This window comes from Phoca vitulina, unplaced genomic scaffold, assembly GCF_004348235.1.
Source record: "Phoca vitulina isolate PV1807 unplaced genomic scaffold, GSC_HSeal_1.0 scaffold22, whole genome shotgun sequence".
Taxonomy (NCBI): domain Eukaryota; kingdom Metazoa; phylum Chordata; class Mammalia; order Carnivora; family Phocidae; genus Phoca; species Phoca vitulina.
The window spans coordinates 12,187,551-12,203,703 of record NW_022589725.1 but is presented as its reverse complement, the minus strand read 5'-3'; the positions used below and the strand labels follow the sequence as shown (position 1 = coordinate 12,203,703).

Here is a 16,153-nt window from a genome sequence, read left to right as displayed (position 1 = left end):
CCCATATGTGGAATATAAGAAACAAAACAGATGAACAGAGGGAAAGGGAAGGAAAAATAAAATAAGATGAAAACAGAGAGGGAGACAAACCATATGAACTCTAGGAAACAAACTGAGGGTTGCTGGAGGGCAGTGGGGTGGGGGGATGGGGCAACTGGGTGATGGGCATTAAGGGGGGGGGACGTGATGGAATGAGCACTGGGTGTTGTGTGCAACTGATGAATCATTAAATTCTACCTCTGAAACTAATAAAAAATCAAGAGAGTGCTGTGAATTGTGCAAGACTGTTGAATCACAGATCTGTACCTCTGAAACAAATAATGCAATATATGTTAAGAAAAAAAAAAAGAAGAAGATAGCAGGAGGGGAAGAATGAAGGGGGGGAAATCGGAGGGGGAGAAGAACCATGAGAGACGATGGACTCTGAAAAACAAACTGAGGGTTCTAGAGGGGAGGGGGGTGGGAGGATGGGTTAGCCTGGTGATGGGTATTGTGGACGGCACGTTCTGCATGGAGCACCGGGTGTTATGCACAAACAATGAATCATGGAACACTACATCAAAAACTAATGATGTAATGTATGGTGATTAACATAACAATAAAAAATTTAAAAAAAGAAAATAAAAGTAAGAACACTTAATTTTCCAAAAAAAAAAAATCAAGGAAAAAAAGAAAATTATTTTCTCATCAAAGTTGGGGTACCCAGCTCCCCGTGAACCCTTTTTGCCTCTGCCCTGCAACAAAACCCCTGGGGTTTCCAAGCCACAAGGCCACCTGAAGATCCCCCCACCAACGCAGCCCCCCAACCCGATCTTGCTCTCGGGCAACAGAACCCAGAACCAACACACCGCCGAGATACAGGACGCAAAGGGCACCACCTACGGTTTCTGAGAAGCACTCTGGGAAGGCACTGCCCTCAGCAAGGTGGGCACTGTGGGCTTGAAACGTCAGCAGCGTGACCCTTCATGTCTCCGGATGCCCCACAGGCCCCTTGCCCTCCTCGGGGCAGTGGGACATGTAGCTCCTGTGGTTGCACGGAAGGGCTACTCCGGCAGAAGCAAAGAGTTTCCAAAGCCTGGGTCTTCGATGGAAAGGTAGTGACAGAGAGCAAATTTGTGGTTGCCAGAGGGTGCGGGGAGAGTGTGACAAGAAAAGGGCAGCGCGAGGGTGTCTGCGGAGTGACGGAACCGCTCTATATCCGATTCTTATGGCAGCTACGTGAAACTATACATGTGTTAAGAGTCACAGAACTACACACCAAAAGGGGAAAGAGCCAATTTTCCTTATGCTTTTTTTTTAAAAAGAATTTTAAGCCTGTGTTTCTTTATTTCAAAACTCAGGGCATAGAATAGCATATATATATATATATAATGAACTGAAGCAAGATTTCCTGCCCCCAAAACTAGAACATTCTCCATATTAGGTTGGGGGAGTGTGCAAGTCCAAGAGACACTGAAGAGAACATAGTTCCAGTAGGTTCTGAAAAGTGCCTGGTGCCCTTGCTACTCCCCAGGCAAAACTTGGCAGGAGAGGAGGGACATCAGAAACCCCAAGTCGGTGTGCTGGATTCAAGAACGGAGGGCACCTATGCCCATGTCCCCTTCCAGAGCCACGAGAGGTGGCAACACCCCAGGGAGAGAATGCTAACTGGAGGGTCTAGGGGGTCCAGGGAGATGGGCTGGGGTCACCACAGTCCAGCCTGAGGCCCAAGGAATTGAGAAACAGCAGAACAATTCTGAGTCCAACAAGTAGTAAAAAGTAAATGCTAAACCTAAGGGAGCCTTAGACAGGAGGGAGGCACAGTGAGTGTCCCGGCATAAGGGGGGCCAGACAGCAAGCGGATGTCTCTCCATTTCCAGTCAAAATAGGGACAGGGCAGCCTCCTTTAGATGCCTTGATACATTTGAAGCCTCTGGGACAGAACTAAAACCCCAGAGGAAAATGGGGAAGTTTCTGCTACCCAGCAAACTGGCATTTGAAATGGTAACTAAGCTACAAATACATGAGAAAGAAAAACATAGACACTTAAGATTATGAACTGAGATTCATGCCTGCTCCCCAGACCTCATCCCCCCACAGCCCAGCGAGGTAGATATTTTCCTCCTATTGTACAGATGAGGAAACTAAAGTTCAAGGGATTAGTCACTTGCCCGGAGTCACGGGATTTGAATCAGGGCAATCTGCACCCAGACCCACCCCCTCTCTGCCATAATACACATGCAGCCTCCTGGCCTCAAACCAGAGGCTGTGAGCTGTCCAGAAATTAGCCGCACAAACTTCAATCAGTCCCTCCACTTATCGACCTCAGTTTCCCCACAAAGATAGTAGCAATCTGAACCAACCCGTAAGAGTTGTACCAAGATAACAAAAAAAAAATGAGGGCCCTTTGAGGATGGCTGACAACACACAAGCTGTGGGAGTCTAGAGAGTGTTTCAACGGGTAAGTGAGTTCAAAGCCATGGCACGAGCCCCTTGGAGGCACCAGCCAGACTCCAACAGGGAGGAGAGCAGTTCCAGTGAAGGCCTGGCACGAGGGAGGGCAGCATGGCTCATCGATTACATGGGCGTGAGACACAGAGGTGAGTTTTGACTCCACCATTCACTTCCTGTGTATCCCTGGGAAGATGTCCCCCTCTCTGAACCTCAGTCTCCACATCTGATATTTGAGGGGCAACAATACCAACCACTCCCAAAAAAGATGAGATTCAGATAGGGAGAGCACCTGGCACATAGTAGGTGCTCAATAAATATGCATCTCCTCCTCCTCTTTCTGCTTTTACTCAAAAGGTGCTAGGTTTAGCTGCTCTCGCCAGTCTAAGATCTTGACCTCTCCATGCCTCAATGGTTTCATCTGCAAAACGGATTCAAAGGCCCGAGCAGTGGGGACAAATGGCTTATTAATTACTTCATGTGGGGAAAGGAAGAAGAAAGGGTAAAATAGAGACCAGGATGCCACAGCATCCTTCAGGCCTGGCAACCTGGAAAGACTTTTCCAGGGTATAAATGTGAAATTTCATGGGATCACGACATGCAAGAAAGCAAAATGGGCAATGAGTGTACGGAAGGTGTCCTCATGTCCCGGCACAGTGATTCGGAGAACAGACTGCAGGCACTGTGAAGGCCCTGGCCCCAGGGCCGCGGCGCGCACCTGCACATGTCTACTTGCACCACAAGCCTCGGTTTTCCCCTTGTAAAAGAGGGGAACTCGTCCCCAGCCCACACCCCTGGGAGGATTCGTGGGAATGCCGTCTGTGGCAAACAAAGCTGGGCTGGCATTTGGCAAGGGCTCGGCAAGTGTTGGCCTTCGACAATGTTTCACTGTGATCGTCCAATGCGAGAAGTTCTGACTCTGCCCCATCCTGTGTCTTTGGGCACTTGCCCCGCTGTGCTCCGTGTCCTGTTCTGCAAAGGGGGAGAACAGCATGCCCTCCCTCCCAGGGTTCTCATGAGGATGGACAGCCCCCTGCACGCCGACTGTCCTGCAAGAGACACCCGATGTAGGAAAGTCACAGGCAGTTTGAATCTTTTGATGCTTTGGGAGCAAGAATCCTCCAAATGGAGAAAAAGAATTGGACCAGGAATGGTAAAGAGCCTCAATACGAGACTGAGGCCCATTTCCGGGCTCCCATGGGCCACCTCTCCCCACATTCCGAACGTGATCTGCCCGGCCGCCTCGGAGCATGGGCCCCCGGCCTTGGCCCTGCTCAGGAAACCATGAAGTCTTGAGTAACATCCCCATCTCAAGTTTTTCTCTGTTTAACTTGTCCATCAAGTGGCTTAACTGTCCCATCTACTAATGTGATTGGCAATTATTTACTTTGGAGAGCCTTGAAAGACACCACCAGATCGCAGAATTCTGAATTATCTAGAAACCCATCACCCAATCGCACATTTCCTGATCTGCACACTATAAAAGGCGCTAGCTCCTCGGCAGAAGCAAGCAGGAGAGGGAAGAGGCGAGCAGGAGAGCCACCAGGACCCTCTGAGAAGCCCAGGTGAGACCTGCCTGTCCCACGCCCGCTTTGCCGCCCTGGGTGGTAGGGCTGCCGAGCTCCTTGCTGTGGGGTGGGCACTGGCTGGCTGCATTTAGGATCACTCATCGGGGGTCTTTTTCAGAGGGATTTTCGGGGGAAGGGGGAACGGCCATTCACTCTGCTTCTCTGAGAGTCCAGGCGCCATGGATGTCAGGTTTGAATGCAGAAACATAGAAAAGGGGATTTGATGAGGATGGGGAGCATGAGGCTGCAGGTGCACACTGCGGAAATCCCATGTTAGGGTTCGCTCGTGAGCATGCTCTTCTTACCCTAAATCCAAATCTCTACGGTGGGAGTTTTAAGTTGAGGTTGCCATTTTGGATTCAGACCATCATCCACAAACCTCCTAAAATCCACCCCGTTTTGTACATTTTGATGTATATTTCTGGGATGAGGGTCCTTAGCTTCCATTGCACTCATACAAGGTCTGTTTCCCAAAAGAGATTCAGAGAACGCAATCTAAGTGTACCTCCCCAGGGAGGCCACAACTGGCTCTTTGTACCAAAAAGCCCTTTCAATCCCAGTCAGCCACAGCAGTGACAGTGGGGCTTTGGCTGAATCAGCCAGTTGATGGAATTTTGCCCAAAGAAGCTTTCAGCACCTTTGCTCCCTACCAAATAGACCTAGGAGAGGGTTGGTGATACCTGGGAGGGAACAGTGCAAAAGGTAGCAGGATGTCAGAGGCTGGCTCCCAAATTTTGTTCAGGTTAGCTTGAGGGAGAAGAGAAAGGTATAGAAAAGACAGTGGGTATGTCTGGAGGGGTCAGAGACTTATCTTCAACCACAACTCTACCATCAAGTTACTGTGTGACCTTGGGAAAGTCACTACCCCTCTCTGGCCCCGATTCTTCTTATGCAATGAGGACTTTGAATGGCCCCAGGATTTCTCCAGCATTGGTCTGGATGAGATGGTGGCTATGGCCATTTGACCTCTAATCAAATCTGTGATTTAAAAGGGCTTCCACAAACCATCACAGGCTAGACCCAGGCCAAAAGACTCAATGGGGATAATGGCAAAACAGTTCAGTCCCTCAGCCTTTTTATTTGCTTTGTCTGAAGAGTGAAAATTAGGGGCAATGATTCAGGCTATTGCAAGCAAGCCCAGATGAATGGAGAGTAAATGTGATGGTGACTTAATTAAACAGATGCCTCTGGGTCAGACAGATCTGGCTTCAAATCCTATCCCTACTGTGTGCTTACAACCTTGGGGAAAGTCACTTAAACTCACTAGACTGCCCTTGCCTCACCTGTGCAATTCGGGTGATGAGTGCCCACATCTTAGGGGGCGGTTATGATGAAATCAGTTACTGATCATGGAGTGCTCAGCCTGATGCCTGACCCAGGGGAAATGCTGAGTAGCGTTAGCTATTGTTATTCACTCCCTGGAGTTCTGGAGGTCAGGGGCAGATGGTGGATGAATTCCTCTCTGATAGCCGTGCTACCCACGACTCTATCCACAGATACCAAGAGAGAAGATGTTTCAAATAGGGGGCCTCGTTGTCTTCTGTGGGCTGCTGGCCCAGACCACAGCCCTGGTGGACACCTTGCCCTTGCCCCTGGACCAGACCCTGCTTTCGGATGGGACTCCAGCCCAGGACCTAAGCCCCACAGATCTTGCTGGAAGCTTAACGGATGGTAAGTGAGGGTCTGTGACAACCTCTTTCAGGTATGTGTGTGTGTCTCTATGTGTCCGCCCAACCGTTCAGTGTGGGGAGGAGGCAGGGATGATTGGGGAGAGGGGCTGAGGATCTGGAATTATCAGATTTGACCCCCAAGGATCCACCCTTATACCCATTTTTAGCCCTCAGCAATGGCCTGCTCTCTGAGGGTCTGTTGGGCATTCTTGAAAACCTTCCACTCTTGAACATCCTGAAGACTGGAGGAGGCACTTCTGGTGGCCTGCTTGAGGGCCTGCTTGGCAAAGTGACTTCAGTGGTCCCTCTCCTGAACAATATCATTGAGTGAGTAGTCATAGGCCTTGGTACCCACCCCCACCACAGAACCTCTGATGGAGATCTGGGAGCCCCACACAGTAGCCCTAGAGGAGGGAGAGGGGTGGTCTGAACGTGAGGCCAGGACTCAGTGTGAGACCCTTCCCACAGCCTGGCAAGGAACACCAGTCCTCTTGAACCAGTGATTGCCCCCAGTCCTGAAGCATATCTTGAGGCCCCAGCATCATCTATAATCCTCATGACAACCCTTTAAGGTGTAATTAATAATCTCCAATTTACAGATGGCAAAACTGAAGCACAGAAAGGTGCCTGTGCTCACACAACTAGAGTGATGCAGAGCCAGGGACCGAACTCTAATTTACTTAAGTCCAAAGCCAAGGCTTTTCCACCGCACCATGGTAATTCTGTTCTCACCTGTGGAGAGCACAGGTGGCCTCTGATGTAAGCGAGAAAGTGTAAGCTACTCTCCTCAATGACATCCTCAATGTAATGGCCAGTGAAGGGTCTGATGTGGGATTTCCCATGAGACACCTGAGAGCTCTCTAAGCAAGTAACAATTATAGGAAGCTTGATGCCAGGGAGCTGGCAAAGCCTGGGTCCTTGACAGGGCTGGATCAAAGCCATTTCCAAGGCTCCTACCCACCCAGGTGCTTGCCCCTGACTTGAAGACAGACAGATGGCCTTGAGTTTGATTTCCAAATGCACCGTGTACCTGCTGGGTGACAGGGCACAGGGCACTCAGTCTCTCTGGGCTTGGTTTCTCCATCTGTAAAATGGAGATCATGGTGCTCACAGAGAAAAACTGTTGGGAGGACTGGAAGCAATGTAATCGCCTGGCACAGTGGTTGTGAGGTCGGCTCATGGAAGAGGCTTGCTTCCATCCTCTCTCCATTCTCTCCTACTTCCTGCTCCTTGATCTCCATGGTAACCATTGTTGACTGACCTGCCACTGAAGGTTATGGCAGGATAAGTGGTTCCTACCCATAAATGTTTGTGAGGGACTTACTCCACTTGCCCATACCTCATCCACTCATCCACTTATCCATCCCTCCATTTGTCCATCCTCTCTTCCATCTAACCAGTTACTCTCCAATGCATCTGCCTACCCGCAAAGTCAACCAATATGGAGTAGGCCCCTTCTCTGTAAGACTCTGAGCTGGCATGCAGCATGCAAATATAAGCCAGACACAGCCTCCACCCTGGCATACCTCAGGGACTTGAGATGAGGAGAGGGCCAGGGTATATCAGGATCTGACCCAGTGCAGAGGTTGGGAAACACTGATGTGTGTTGCCACAAGATGCCCCTCCTGTCTCCCCCTTCCCACCTCATGGGTAGCTCCTCCTCTGGGATGAGTCAAGTTGGGTTAAAGGTGGTCTCTAGGTCTGGGGCTGAAAGAACTAATATTCCTCCCCCCAATGTTGCTCTGTGGGCAGTATCAAGATCACTAATCCCCAGCTGCTGGAACTGGGCCTCGTGCAGAGCCCCGAAGGTCATCGTCTCTATGTCACCATCCCTCTGGGCATAAACCTCAACGTGAATACGTGAGTGGGCCCCAAGGGGGGATGGGGGGTTGGCTCACCAAAGGAAACTCTGAGGACCATGCATAGCCATAAGGGGGCTGTTGGAGTCTGACAGACATGAGCCTTCAACTCAGATGCAGATGCAGCAAACTTTCCTCTGCAGGCTCCTGGTCGGACGTCTGTTAAAGCTGGCTGTGAAGCTAAACATCACTGCAGAAATTTTAGCTGTGAAAAATGAACAGGGGAAGATTCACCTGGTTCTTGGTGACTGCATTCACTCCCCTTGGAGCCTGCAAATCTCCCTGCTTAATGGGTGAGGCCAGAGGGGTGGCTTCTCCTGCCCAGAAACGGTATTAATGGGATGATGGATGGATGACTGGGAAGATGGAACAATGGGAGGATAGAAGGGTGGGAAGATGAATAGGAGGGAGGGAAGATGGATGGATGGATGGATGGATGGGTAAATGGATGGGTAAATAGCCACTATCTCTTCTTAGGCTGGGCTGACCAATTTTATGCTCATAGGCCATAAAAAATCTGAGTTCAAGCCCACTGACCACAGGGGCATGTGGAAAGGTGGAGTGGTTCTTGTGTGAACTTGGGACAGTGCTTCCCCAGCTAGAGTCTCAGCTTACTCAGATTACTGTATTACGGAGATACATTGCATTCTTGAGTGAATTCACTAAGATAATAGGTGTGAAAGTGCTTTGTCCTAGTATGGGGTAAAATAGCTCTGCAGCCTACCTGGATTCCTTATTTCAGTTACCTGTCACAAGGGACAGTGAGTCACGCATAATATGTTGGAGTCGTCCCATCATGTTTAATATTTACTCAATACATATATTGTGCTTCACATGTATCATCTCGAGTCCTCATGACAACTACATACTAAGCATTGTTCATCCATTTATAGATTCTACAAAGTCTCACTGAATACCTACTGTATACTGGAACTAAATGTTTATTCTACACATACCCACAGTGTGCACTGCTGTGTAGGGCACCACTCCCTTTGGACAGGCCCCCTGGTGTTTGCCTGCATGAGGGTGGGGGTGGACAAGGCCCCATTTCAGTCATTTAGTACCGAGACTGATGTGGGCACAGTGGCCCCTCTGAAGGCTGCTCCATACCAACCCCAGGCCTCTGCATTGCCCCCTGGATATTCTCTTTCAGATTTGCTCCCCTCCCTGTTCAAAGCCTTGTCAGCATCTTGAACGAAGTCCTTCCTGAGCTGGTACAGGGCGAGGTAAGTGGGTAAACGTGGCAGCTCCTGATCCTTGGGTCTTAGAGCTTCTCAGGCTGAAAGAAGCCCCTGGAGTAAGCTTTTCTGAACCCCTCAGTTTGATACGTATATACCATCTACCAGTCTATCTGTCCACTGATTCATCTATCCATGTTTCTTCTTTCCATCCTTCAAAATGCATTGATTGGGTCCTGCTCTGGGCCAGGCCCTGTGTACGTCCACACTACAGCTGAAATGGATTGGACCCAGCCCCAAGAAGCTCCCAGTGCACCCCCACTATGGCTGTAGACAGGCGCTCTTCCAGCCTATGTGTGGGTGCCTCCTACACCCAGAAACTCACCCCTCCCAGAGCAGCTCACCCTATTTAGAAACAGGTGTCACATCCCACAGTGAACACTGGCTCGGTGTGGGACTGGGCACTTCACATACATGCCTTCCATTTCTCCGTCTGCCCCTGTCACTGTGTAAGCATCCATCTGTGATACTGCTTAGAACCAAACACTCTCAGACACAGAAGAATGATAGAAAATCTCCCCCAGAGAATCCTTCCGGGGGTTGCTGCTGCTCCCAGGGCCACCCTCCAGGTGCCGCTTTGCCCAGTGCCTCTCTCTGCCCCTGGCGCAGGTATGCCCTCTGGTCAATGGCGTTCTCAGCCAGTTGGATGTCACCTTGGTGCATTCCATTGCTGGTAAGTCCCCCCTCTCAGGGCCTCTCTCCCTCTTCAGAAGCAGTGATTTCCCCCAAGGAGCTCTGTCCCTGCAGCTCTCCCCATTTCGGGTTTCTTTTTTGCCTTGAATTATCCAGATAATGTTGAGGGCTGGGCCCTGCCTCCCCCCCACCCCCATCAGCCCTGACACTGAGAACAGCTGAGCTGATTGGTGGAAGGAGATCCTGCCCCTGCCAAGCTTCACCTGAGCTTAGTTGGATCACCAGAGTTCCCGTTCCCCAGCCCCCAGCCTCAGGGGGAGTGTGGGACATCCCTCAACTCCTGCACACTGAGATCATCATTCTGGTCTGCATCTTCCAGACTTACTGATCCATGGGCTGGAATTTGTCATCAAGGTCTAAGCATTCCAGGAAAGGGACCCAGCCTCTGTTGAACTGGTGAGTGCTGTTCCCCAATCCCCAGGATTCGGGTGCTTCGGCTCTTCTCCTGGGAGGGGGCCGCAGAGGGCTTGGGACAGAGAGGGATAAACAGTCACAGAGACAGTGGCAGAGACACACGGAGAAGTCTACAGAAATGCTGACAGACGTGGAGAGACACAGGCAACACCACCACCCAGCTACAAAGAGAACACACATGACTGTAGACACACACACACACACACACACACACGGACACGGACACGGACACGTGGATACAAAGACACACACTCAACTCAAACATATGCACAAAGAGCCCCCTGGCCCCAGGCCTGGGCTTCCCTTGGGGCTAAGACAAGACCCCTAGCCTGAGGTCTCAGCCCCCTCCCCACCCTCTGGAGGGCAGGTTTGATGATGGGCCAATTACCAACAAGAGTCAGTGACCTCAAGGCTCCATTCTGATCGGGGGCTTCTCCCAACAGAACCATTTCCTGCTGCTCAATCCACTCTCTGCCCAGAAGGAGGGCCCATGTCCTGGACAGTGACACGGCCACTATTTGGGGACCAGAGCGCCTTCCCTCCAAGGAAACTGCTCTCCCCCTTCTCCCACCAGGCATGTGTTACAGTCCATGTTCCTTACCAAATAAAGTTGCTCTTTCTCTGCACAGGGCCCTTGTCATTCTTCACCCTCATTCAAGGGCTAATAGATCGGAAAGAGCCCTGGCCTGGATGGTTGGAGCCAGAGAATCGAGTTCTGACCTTACACTGTAGAACCTGATGGTCTTAAGCTGGACAGGGAGATGTTCAGATGAGTGGGCACTTCCGAGTGACTGTTCTGGGGTCGCTAGGAGGGGTGGACAAGGGCTTGGGGGTAGATGTAACCCTCTAGGCAGATGATGACATGCAAGTCCACCACATAAGAAGTGAAATGGCAGATCTGAGAGATGTTCAGGAGTGGACCTGGGCATAGGTGCGGGAGCAGGTGAGGTGCGGGAGGATGAGCTGATTCCAGCAGGAAGATGATGCCTTCGGCTGTGGCCATGCCGCGTGGAAGTACCCGGGAGGCCCAGGGGGAGACATGCAGGAATCGGATGGACACACAGGTCACCTGCCACTCCTCTTTTGCTCACTGGCATCCACTCAAACTGACTTCTGTTTTCTCAGCAAGAGGATGAGAAAGATGACAAAGAGGAAGTGTAGAAGGAAGGACAAACGGGTCCAAGGTGATCATTGCTCGCAGACATAGAGAAGGGTCAATGGAGAAGCATATGATAAGGTTACTGATGCCATGGGTGAGAGTCCTATTTTTGGAGGAAGATGCCTGATTTTTAGGAAGAGGAAGGGACGAAAGGAAGTTGAGACTGAATGCAAATAAGATTTATGAAAAATTGGAGACAAGAATAAAGAACAGGGCTATCCAAGCTGGGGGAGGTTGTCCCCTTGAATAAAAACTAAATATGCTATCATTGTTTGAGGCCCTTAGAGGACTAGCCCAACTGTTTCACTCCACAAATGAGGGTACCGAGGCCTTGGGATATATATGTGAATGACTTGCACAAGTTATAGTATGACAAAAAGACAAATCAAGGACTGAAACATCCCAGACGTCACAGAAAGCCTTGTGCTCTGGGAGACCCCACTGACCTTGTGAGAATGAGCAGATTCAGGTTGGTGTTTCTCAACCCCTATCAAACATCTCTCATCCTGTCCAGACCTACCACCATCCCCACCTACTGGGGTCACCAGCTAACCTGGCATTGTGGGAAGACAGTCCCACAATTCAGAACTGTGAGGTTTATTGCAGGAAACCAGCTCCTGAGTTCTGGTGAGGGGACAGAAGGAAGCACCTTCCACGTTCACAGAAGTGGAATATCTTTGGGCTCGGGAAGAATAGTTACATTTCATAAGCAGCTGAATGATCATCGTGAATGTCTGTCTACCTAGTCGGTGACCTGAAGCACAGAAGGGCCTTCCAGACTGGAAACCAACAATTAGGACGTGACTGGGTTTGAAGAGAGTCCAGGCATTAGGTCAATACTGAGTGTCCCCCTTGGCCTAGGTCCCAAGAATCAAGCTGAATGGGGACAGGGCACACATGCCTCGTATCATCAGCCCCGGTCCTGCCGCCCTCTGACCGTGGCACCAAACTGCATTCCTGTCTGGACAACACATCTACTGCCCGTCTCTGAGTACCATTTTCCCACTGCTCCCCTGGACTTCTTCCTATGGCCCACAGATGGGTCTTCCCCTCTGCTAACAACCTCAATTCCTAACTAACTAATCTAAATACAAAATAGTCGGACAGGCAGCCAGGTCAATCAGAACACATTCATGGCTTTTAAACAGTGACAACATTTTCACATTTTAAAAACTCTAGAAGGATGTCAGTGACAATGGCAGATAAAAGACCTCTGAAAATTCTCTCCTACAGAAAAACAACGAGAAAACTGCCTCCCCAGAACTGTTAGAACCAGCTTTTTCAGAACTCTTGGAAATTCACCAAAGATTTGCAGCAATCTGGGGTGTGTTTATTCAATAAAATTGAATAAAAATTCAATAAAAATTGAATCTTGGTAAGAACAGAGAGCTTTGTGGTGTTTTAGTTTACCCTAGTCCCATCCCCCACTCTCCACAGAAGACTTGAAAACCCAAAGCCCACACAGTCATGGGGAAAATCAGTAGCCTGGAAGCATCTGGAGACAGGCAGAAGAGTATTAGAACAACTTCAAAGCCTCGTTTCCAGAATACTGTCATTATTTGATCTGCCTTGTTAGTTTCCTGGAAGATCCTACTCTCGAGGCTGTCTTGACTTGACTCAGAGTTCACCTAGTATAAACAGCCTCTTCTCCAAGGATATCTGTCAAAACGATAGACAGAGATTAAGACTGGGAGCTAGTCTATACTCAGGCTTCGGCAATTTGTCATAATTACACTTTATGTGTTCTTACCCAGCAGCCTCTGCTTCCGGTAAGCTGATCTTGGCTGTAATTCTATATGTTTACCTATCTCTCCAGACCTGCGGAAGATAGTCTGCCCTACAACCTCGATCCTCCGACAGGCCTAAGACAGTTGCTGATTGTCCATGTTGCACTCTTTTCTTGTTGTGAGGATGGGAGTGACAACCTCCAAGCTCTTTACATGTTGGTGCTGAGATGGAAAGTCTGGGTTTTTTATAGTTTTCACCAGTTATGTTTGTTTCCCTGGAGGATGGGCCCCCAGGGCTCCTCATACCACCATCTGGAAAGTGAGACTTCGTTGAAAGTCGTCAACCATTATTACTTCAAATTTATTTCCCACACCATTCTTCTCTCCTGAGACTCTCATGGCATGAATGCAGATCTCCTATTATAGTCCCACTGGTCCCTGAGGCTCTGTTCATTTCTTTCAGCTGTTCTTCCTCCTCTTACTCAGATCAGATCCATCTCCAATGTGTTGTTGCACCAGATGCTTTTAACATTGTTATGAGACTCTGAATCCTGCTTAAATCCACTGCCTTTGAGTCCAGGATGAAAGATATGGGAGGGATAAAAACCCAGGAAACTCACCTGTGGATCACTCATTCTTTCAGTGATGACTTTCCTTCTCGGTCCACCTGCCACCATTTAGTTTTCAGACTCCTCAAAGAGCCACTTCATTCGCTGTGTCCAGGGTTCTAGTTTCATTCTGGAGAAAAGACAACATAGAGTAAGCTTCCTCCATCCATCGCAACTCTCCAATCTGCCAAACCAGGTGGCTTATGGCAGATGATGGTGGACTACCAGTAACTTAACCAAGTACCCTCCTGGTCATAGCAGCTTTACTAGAACAGTTGAATGCAGCCTCTGATGCTTGGTATGTATTTATCTGGAAAATGTGTTCTTCTCAATACTCATCAGATAACCACTCAGGAGGCCATTTGCACTCACGTGGGATGGACGGTGGCACACATCAGTCTTGGCCCTGCTCTCGGTCACAAAATATAGTCTGAAGGGGTCACCTCATGTTCATGTTCTAGCTACTATTTCTGTGTCACAAACCACCCCAAGATTAAGTGGCTTACATAGCAATACTCATTTCATGATGAGTTTCTGTGGGTCAGAAATTCAGGAAGGCTCAGGGTGAAGTTCTGGCTCATATCCTCTGCCACTGCAGCTCGACTTGTAATCGCTTCTTTAATCTTCCACATGGCCCTGTGAGGGAGGTACTGTCATGATTGGCCTCCCTCTGCAGAGGCACAGAGAAGTTGAATACAATCCCTGAAGCCACCAGCTGGGGGCAGGTGGGGCTGGGGCAGGAGCAAGGCAGCCAGACCCACAGAGGGGAGATCAGAGGAGCGGTCGCTCATTCCCCATCTACCTCCTCCTCCCACAGCCCACTCCGCTCCCCCACACGATCCCATGGCCCCCACAGGCATTGCAAGGAGAGGCAGGAAGAGCAACAATGGGCTCATATTGAGTCCCAACTCTGTGCCAGGCTCTGCTCTAAGCATTCACTGTAGATTAATTTCATTAATCCAATAGCCCTGGAGGGTTGTGTTGTTATTGCTGAACTTCACAGATGCAAAGCCTGAGACACAGAGATAGAGTCACTTGCCCAAGGACACGCAGCTGGTAAGCCTGGAGCCAGGATTCAAACCCAGGCTGTCTGGCTCTGTAGGCTCTGTCTCGTGTCTAGATAAATTCGCCCTTGGGGAGAAGTAGGTCCCCTCTTAAAGGGAGCATCAAAGAATTTGTAGGGAGACAATTTAAAGGGAAACATTAAATAAATAGAGGTAATGGTGGCTCATATGTGGCAGAAGTTGTGGAGGTGAAATGTGAGTGACTGGAATCTAGGGAGCTTGGGGACCCGTCCTGCAGCGCCCGACTAACCTAGCTGCTGGATCCCCTGAAGGCCCCAGGATCCTAGCCTTGCACCTGCCCTCGCACACATGTCCTGTGGCCACTAGGAGACGCTGCTGCAAAGCAACCCAGCCGTCATCTTGAAGATTAACATTTACTTAGCACCTTGCTAAACCCTTTCAATGCAACATTTTATTTAATCCTCACAGAGATGGAACCTCTAAGGCCCAAGATCATAGAGCTTGTGAGCAGTGGATCCAAGATTCTAATCCCAGCAGTCGAACTCTAGAGCCCAATCCCTTTGTGCCAGGGGCTGCAAATTCACGAGCCTCCAGCCAAATCTGGTACGCTGTTTTTCACTTTTACTTTAAATTACTTTAAATGTTGATTTCTCTCCAACTGAGTGTGACTGTAAATGCATTCACCATTTCCCCGAACCCTGTCACACCAAACCGTCCTATGCTATTAAATGTGTGGTCCCTAAAGTAGGGTTGCCAGATTTACCAATATGGGGCATCTGGGTGGCTCAGTTGGTTGGACTGCCTTTGGCTTGGGTCGTGATCCCAGGGCCCTGGGATGGAGCCCTGAGTCGGGCTCCCTGCTCAACAGGGGGCCTGCTTCGCCCTCTCCCTCTCCCTGTGCCACTCCCACTGCTTGTGCTCTCCTGCTCTCCCTCTGCCAAATAAATAATTAAAATCGTAAAAAAAAAAAAAACACTAGACACCTAGTTAAGTTTGAATTTCAGATAAACAATGAATAATTTTTATAAGCGTATCCCAGATATTGCAAGAAATGTACTTAAACTAAAAAATTATTCATCTAAAATTCAAATTCAAATAAACTCGTATTTTTTTCTGGCCAAAATAATTAAATGGCTTCCTGTATTTTTTCTGGCAACCTCACCCTACAGGCACATGTCCTACAAATACCCTGCAGGCATTTCTAACTCCTGTCCTGTACTTCATTCCCCCACAGCGGGGAATTTATTGAGCATCTGCTTTGTGCAGGGTCTGGAGCAGTAACAGGCTCTGCCGCGGCTCCTGGCTGCGGTTCCAGCCGCACTACTGCTGGAACCATGTGATCAGCAGACTTCATGGTCCCAGAAGTGTCTTCGAGAGATAAAGATACCGCGCGGAGTTTCCGACAAACCCCAATACAGGAGTCACAGAGAAGATCGCTAGAATTCAGGGTCAAGGCCATGCCATCTTCAGTGCAATCTGTATACTATTAGAAGAACAGCTCCTGGCATGTTCCTGAGCCCTGGTAGAGAAGGGGCATCACGTGACTGGGAGAACAGAACTGACCATGCCCTCAGCACGTTATCTACCAAGTCATAGAGTCAGGCAGGACCAACAGCCATCCATCATCAGATAGAAGGATAGAAGCAGTATGTCTAGTTTGGGCTTACAAAGATGCAGTGGGCACAAGTAAGCTGCATGAGCCACACCCCTCATGTCACCTGTGTCACCTCCTCATGTTGCACCAACACTTCTCCCTCGGTTC

The 16,153-nt window shown here is 49.5% G+C and overlaps 1 protein-coding gene across 1 annotated transcript; it reads left to right on the top strand.

Annotated features, from left to right (window-relative positions):
• Window positions 1-5,509: 5,509 nt before the first annotated feature.
• Window positions 5,510-9,818, top strand: BPIFA1 (BPI fold containing family A member 1). The gene is made up of 7 exons (XM_032420189.1): window positions 5,510-5,669; window positions 5,836-5,995; window positions 7,421-7,528; window positions 7,671-7,820; window positions 8,681-8,753; window positions 9,375-9,438; window positions 9,778-9,818. The coding sequence occupies exons 1-7, from the start codon at window positions 5,510-5,512 to the stop codon at window positions 9,816-9,818; spliced, it is 756 nt and encodes a 251-aa protein (XP_032276080.1).
• The last annotated feature ends 6,335 nt before the right edge of the window (window positions 9,819-16,153 follow it).

What these genes read in the sequence shown, in the direction of transcription:
- BPIFA1 (XM_032420189.1), top strand. Translation starts at nt 5,510, where the DNA reads ATGTTTCAAATAGGGGGCCTCGTTGTCTTCTGTGGGCTGCTGGCCCAG. An exon ending in CTCCTGAACAATATCATTGA is followed by an intron (nt 5,996 to 7,420) that starts GTGAGTAGTCAT and finishes CTCTGTGGGCAG; the next exon opens with TATCAAGATCACTAATCCCC. An exon ending in ATAAACCTCAACGTGAATAC is followed by an intron (nt 7,529 to 7,670) that starts GTGAGTGGGCCC and finishes TTTCCTCTGCAG; the next exon opens with GCTCCTGGTCGGACGTCTGT.